Source organism: Cyprinodon variegatus, unplaced genomic scaffold (genome assembly GCF_000732505.1).
Source record: "Cyprinodon variegatus isolate N-32 unplaced genomic scaffold, C_variegatus-1.0 Scaffold602, whole genome shotgun sequence".
NCBI lineage: Eukaryota > Metazoa > Chordata > Actinopteri > Cyprinodontiformes > Cyprinodontidae > Cyprinodon > Cyprinodon variegatus.
The window spans coordinates 273948-280285 of record NW_015151055.1 but is presented as its reverse complement, the minus strand read 5'-3'; the positions used below and the strand labels follow the sequence as shown (position 1 = coordinate 280285).

The window sequence follows — 6338 nt, the reverse complement described above, 5'->3', positions numbered from 1 at the left end:
GAGCTTAGTACTTGGAAAAAATCTTTCATTCCTTTAGAGACAGCATGAAAAGTCAGCTGAGTACAAAACATAGAGAGGAAAACAAGAAGAAAAGGGACAAGAAGAGAGGGACACAACCTAGAACAGATAATGGATGTCTATTCTATTAACATTTATCTATCTGGAGAATGGGGCTGTTTGATGTGTTCTCCATTCAGAGGGGTCCTGCCTGTCTTTGCCTAGGGCCCCACATGTCCTACATCCGCCCCTGAGTGACAGCACTAGTGATGCCCATCATATCCAGTTTATTAGCAATCAATCCGTCCAATGAGCATTCCTATTGACCCCTCAAACATGTTCCTCTTATAATGTGTTTTAATCTTAAGTCCAAAAAGGACAAAAATGTAGGAAATTAATTATATTATAGTTAAATCTGTTATTTTTACATAATGTTAAATACTGCAATGTTGTATTTCCCTAGAGACGATTCAGACGTATTTTTGTTTTCTTTGAGATTTAAACAAATTCTTTATAAATGAAGATAATAAATAAATGAGCGTTTTTATTTCTTTGTTACAGTTGCCCTCTGAGTCCCATTACTAAAATCTATCCTTTAAAGCAGCTCAGGATATTACATGCAGAACAATAGTGTAGATAAGCAACATCAGCAGAATGAATAATGTTTAGTTTTTTAATAAAGCAGATACCTGCATAGTTAGCCAGTCTTGATTCTTCTCATATTCAATCTCCATCGGTAAGTGGTTCATCTGAGTTACCCACACAAACCAGTGACTCTCTAAAAACCTGCAAGAGAGACAAACATGGTGTGAGGTCATGCGGCTAAAAAATAAAATTAAGCTATGAGAGTTTTAACTTATTAGCTGAAAAAAAAACATTTAAACTTATTTTAGTCTCTTCAAAATACTGACCTGACAAACGTCATGAGAGCCAATGAGCCGAGGAAGCCATACAGGGGGGTGTAACAGTAGAAGTACCGAAAGTAGTAGGACAAGGACCAAGCCAGATCCTTGGAAAGGAAAGAAAACTTTTCATTCACCTGTAATGTTTTTAACGTGGCTTTAAGCTTTAAATGAGGATATAAAGTCTAAACCCAACGTGCGGCGCATGGCGTGCGGCAGCTTACCACCCAATCACGGCGAGTTATCATGGTGTTCATTATCTGCATGTGGAAATAAACCGGGATGAGCAGCGGAGGTCCCACTGCAAAATAAATATTCATTATTTCTAGAAGCTGTTATCAGTTTTTAATAAAGTTTTATTTTTACTGACAATCATACCGAGAAAGAAGTATTTGTGTTGGTGATTGTAGGGCATGTGTTTGATCTTTTTCACGCCGTACTGCAGCAGAGCGAAGGACAAAGGTGTGTCAGCGTCTTTATAAAAGCCTGAGTTACAAACATATTTTCTTTCCACTACTTGCCTCCACCGGTTGAGTTTTTCCAAGCACGAAGACATCCAACATGTTGACATCAGGATCTTTCTTGAAGATGTTGGGTTTGGCGTGATGCTGGAAATGTCGATGGTTCCACCAGTTGGCTGAAGCTCCCTGTTAAAACCTTCAACTTTCAGTATCTTTGTAGAGTTTTTCAAAGTAAAGAGTTAAATCCAGGAAGGCTACCTTCAAATGTCCAATGACAAACTTATGGACCAGGTGATTCCATTTGGACTTCTTAAAGACCGAAAGGTGCCCAAAGTCATGCTGCAGCCATCCAGCCTGCGCCTGCATGCAATGAGATTAGATGAGATTAGATTAGATTAGATTAGATTAGATTAGATTAGATTAGCTTTATTGATCTCACAGCGGAGAAATTCACTCGTCACAAATTGGCATAGAAGTCACAGAAGGTGCAAACAGGGAGGAAAAAGGTGCATTAAGAATAAGCAATATATATACAGTCTATTTAGATAAATAGGATTAAGGTGCAGTGTGCATGTATCGCACACAAAGAAAAACAAAATGAAAATAAGAAATAAAAATGTCCAATCCAGATGGCTTATATACAGGGGGAGAAATATTGCATATTCAGCATATTGCACAGGGTATTGCACAGTCAATAAATAAAGAACTATAATGTAGCTGCACAGTGGTTTTTACAGGAGTTATTGCTGTTATAGTGTATTATTATAGAGTCTGGCAGCAGGAATGAATGACCTGCAGTAGCGCTCCTTCTTACAGCGCTCCATTATCATGTTTCTCTACACCTGAACACCAACGATCCTCCTTTTTAATTACCTGAGATGTTGCCAGCATCACAGCACAGAGGGATGTTATGGTCCAGCTCGTCCCCCAGTAGGAGACCATGGTCCAGGCCAGCGCCTCCAGCAGCAGGATGTGACCCAGATGGAGGCAGAAGAATAACGGCTTAGTGTGAAAAAGACCTTCTTCCTCCACCTTTGACCGTAAAGATTCAAAATCCTTAATGATTGATGCCTGGAAGCAGAAACCGATAGACTGGTTTGGAAATGTATTAAAATATAAACATGTCGCCATAAAGCTTTTTAAAAACCTCCTTTTAGGATCAGATGTAGAGACGCACATTTTTTTTCCCATCCTGACTGGGCTCTGACGCTGCGAGCTCTCCCACCAACAGAGGCTTCAGAAACTTCTGCACAAACTTCAGATCTGGATGGAAAGCAGTGAAGGCCTCCTGGGAAGCAGGTGACATCATCAGGAAATCAAGAAAAGATCAAGAAAAAATCAAGAAAAGAATAAATAAGAGTTACAGAAGATCCTTCCCCTCCGCAGCTTCCAACACCTGCTTAAAAATCAGCTATGAGTGACTGAAACATTTCATTTCTTTTAGGATTAATTAAGTATTTTTGTTCAGAATTGAACAAATTTCACACAATTATCCTTCAGAGATAAAAATAGCTGACAACAAAGAAAATAAAAATATTTGTTCATATTTATATGATCACTGAGGATTTTCCGTATAGAATAAGCCATAAAATAACTAAACTTTTTCTGTTCTTATAGGGTAGAATATGAAAGGATGAGAATTAATTAATCTTTTAACTGAGTCATATTTTCTTGTAGATTAGAATTTTAAAGGATGGATTTTTAAGGAGATAATCTGAAAAAAAAAAACAGTTAATTAATAAACAATCCAACATTAATCCAAAGTTAATTGTTGGTCATAATAGCAGTTTGATCGCAGGACAGCAAGTTATAAAAATAAAATAAAAGAAAAAAGGTGCTAGGTATGAATGACCTGAACAGGAAGACAGGAGTGGAGGAAATAAATTAATCTAAAATATATTTAATAAAGACATTTGGTTGGAATAATACAGAAAGAATCGAGATCAGCTGCTTTATCAATAATGCAACTAGAGAAATATGTTTTTAGGTTTGCTTTAATAAAGAAAACTAGAGAACAAACTGTGACTTTTTATTCCAAAGAAAACAAACTTTATCTGAAAGTAGTTGATTTATTTAACAGACATATTTATTTAGTGACTCGTTTATTGTGGAGATATCTCTGATCTCCATCATTTCTGAACATGAAGAGTGAAATCTTATTACCTGGAGCCGCAATAAAGAGAATGAAAAATGAGGCGAAGCGATTGGAGTTATCTGCCATGGCGGCGTGGGGTGATGGTGGGTTTATTACAGTTCACGCCAGCGTTCACGTGAAAACAGCGGACAAAGGTCAAACTTAGTTCACATCTATGCAGTGAACTATGATAACCTCCAAACTGTGGAGGAGATGTGGAACCGCTGCAGGAGTTCAGGTGAGTTACTGACGCATGAAGGGAATCAGACCTGAACTCCTTTATTCTGTTGGATCTTCATGCTTTTCCTCTGGATAAAGTCAGGAGGGTTTTCTGTCCAATCAGACGTCTCATCCTGCAATCTTTAAACCAGCAAAGCTTCTCATCAAAGGAGGAATTTAATGATCTGACAGAAAAAAATGACTTTTAATCCTTAAATCTTTCCCATTAAAACTTTTCAAAATGTCAACATCTAGTTTCTGCATCTTTCCTCATCCTCTAGTCCTTCCAACATGAAGTGGAAATTTTACTTTTATGTGAGGAGACGACTTTGGACCATTGAGCAACAGTCTGCAGCTGAAACAGGCCTGATATCTGTGGTTCAGTAGCAGCAGCCGCTCTCCACGATACGGCGGATCCGAAATCATTGACTCAAACTATTTTACACGCCTGCAGAATCTAAAACTTTAGGATCTTTTATTTGTGCTGTTTCCTCATGCACCTTTTGAAACCACACTTTTTCCTTCCACTCAACTTTTCATGAATGTTTTCATTCAGCATTCAGAGAAAAGTTCCTTTATTGTAATCATTTTGTAGACCATTGCATGGTAATAATAAGACATTTATGCACAAAAAATATCTTTATTGGTATTATGTAATATTCCGATAATCTGATAAAGATATTTTTGGATTTTTTTTTTAGCTCTAAGTCATCATCCTTTAAACATAGAGATAAATACCTAGTTTTATTTCACGCTGTGTATAATAAATCTATATAATATTGGAGTTTCCCTTTTTGACATAACTGTCTGTACCAGAGATGTGCAACAACAAGATAAATTGTCATTAATTCACTATTGATTATGAATTTACTTCAATAAACCTTTTAATGTCGCTTTGTTTAAAGTTAGAACATATTTTTGGTGCTTTAATCATGAACAATTTACACAAAGCGAATCTACAGTTATATAAGCTGCACTGATTGCTTTAAAAAGCTTTTTATCTTCAGCTTTAACTCATGTACAAATAAAACTAATTTTCATAAATTAAAGGGGTAAATAATTTAAATAAATGCCCTTTGTTTGGTAAAAATGCTGTAAATGTTTAAATTCTGGTCTACTTTACTGGTGTAACATGAAGCCAGAGCAGGTTTTGGTTACAGAGCTGCTAAAAAGTTTAAATGAGGTCAACCTGACCTCAGATAAAAAGAAATGACATATTACACCATCTCATTATTTATTTATAGAAAACAAAGGCGAGCTGCAGACGCTGCGGGAAGACTGAGACACCGATGCTCTAAAAGGGAAGCATGAAGGATTTCTTTCTTTTTTTCCAACAGTTTGTTCATTAAAACTCAGTTATTTGCAACAACATACGTGGGAACGGCGAGCATTAATAGGAAAACATCCGACACATCGCTAACAGTCAAAGATCACTTTGCAAAAGCACAAAAATAATTAAATAAAGAAGCTTCTTTTAAAACTGAAAAATGATTTGCAGGAAAATAAAGAACAAAATGTTGAGAGCTCCTGAAAAACAACTATTAGAGAAGAAGTTAGTGAGAAAAGCTTGTTTAGAAGGTTTTTTTGTTTGTTTGTTTGTTTTATCTAAAAAGAAAAAAGTATTTTTAGGTGAAAAAAACAAAACAAATACAAAAAACAACCAAAAATTTTCTTTGGAAAGATAAATCTGAAACTGAGACACTGAGTCATAAAAAGTAGGATCAGATTCTATGAAAACGACACAAAGCCGATCAGCAGGATTAACAATAGTTCAAGAAAATCCTGGAGGCTTTCTGGTTTGGGTTTATGGTCGCAGCCTTAAGGTCTGCAGCTGCTCAGCTGACTGAACACTTTTCAGTGAAAACACAACATCTCAGAGTCACTTTCAAGGAAATCTGTTCAACGGCTAAAAGTTGGCAGATTTCAAGCCTTGCTTGGTGACTTTATTCTGAAGCAAAATGAGTGAGAAAGTCAGGATCTACACTGTAAAAATAGTGTCAGAGAGATGATGACGCCTTCATCTCATCTCCATAAATCTAAAAGTGTCAGGAACTTTAGAAAAATCCTTTTTCCATGATTTTTTCATAGTAAGGATGATTATCATCAAACAGCTCTATTACCGTAGCATCCTCTCCTGCATAGTGGCCGATGACCCGAGAGCCTCCTGGATGCCTTCTGGCCCACTGGCTGATGTTATAAACCTTCCTGTTAACCACCAGCCACTGGTCGTTCCTGCTGCGGTGCTTCTGCACCTCCTCCCAGGTGTAAACACCTGCAGCTTTCCCGCTGCCTGGCTCTGCAGGCTCAGTCTGCTGTCCTCCTCCTCCCATCCTCCTGGATTCACCTGAAGCTTTCAGAGAACCAGCCTCACAGTTTCACACCTGGACGGGATGCTGGTCCTGGGAAAGCATCAAACAACAGAGTTCAATCTTAACTGAAGCCATTAACAAACTTTCAACACTAATCAAACTGTAGAATGATTCTAGTATGATCCTTTTCTTTATAGTTGAACTGATCATGCAACATAGAGACAGCAGAAACTTACAGAGTCTAAATTTCAGATGTGGATGCAGCAATCCCTCTGGGTTTTGCTGTGGAAATGGTTAGCTCCAGATCAGCACTGAT

At 37.3% G+C, this 6338-nt stretch overlaps 1 protein-coding gene across 1 annotated transcript in view; it reads right to left on the bottom strand.

Moving 5' to 3' along the window:
• LOC107096151 (fatty acid desaturase 2-like) overlaps nucleotides 1–6106 on the bottom strand; it is an 11940-nt gene extending 5834 nt beyond the window's left edge. The window contains exons 1-9 of the mRNA XM_015392668.1: nucleotides 5834–6106; nucleotides 2538–2648; nucleotides 2234–2431; nucleotides 1619–1720; nucleotides 1421–1546; nucleotides 1278–1338; nucleotides 1124–1200; nucleotides 909–1006; nucleotides 687–783 (exon numbers count right to left, since the gene is read on the bottom strand). Coding sequence (XP_015248154.1) covers nucleotides 687–783; nucleotides 909–1006; nucleotides 1124–1200; nucleotides 1278–1338; nucleotides 1421–1546; nucleotides 1619–1720; nucleotides 2234–2431; nucleotides 2538–2648; nucleotides 5834–6043 — 1080 coding nt within the window. The 5' untranslated portion in view covers nucleotides 6044–6106. The remainder of the gene's footprint in view (nucleotides 1–686; nucleotides 784–908; nucleotides 1007–1123; nucleotides 1201–1277; nucleotides 1339–1420; nucleotides 1547–1618; nucleotides 1721–2233; nucleotides 2432–2537; nucleotides 2649–5833) is intronic.
• Nucleotides 6107–6338: the final 232 nt, after the last annotated feature.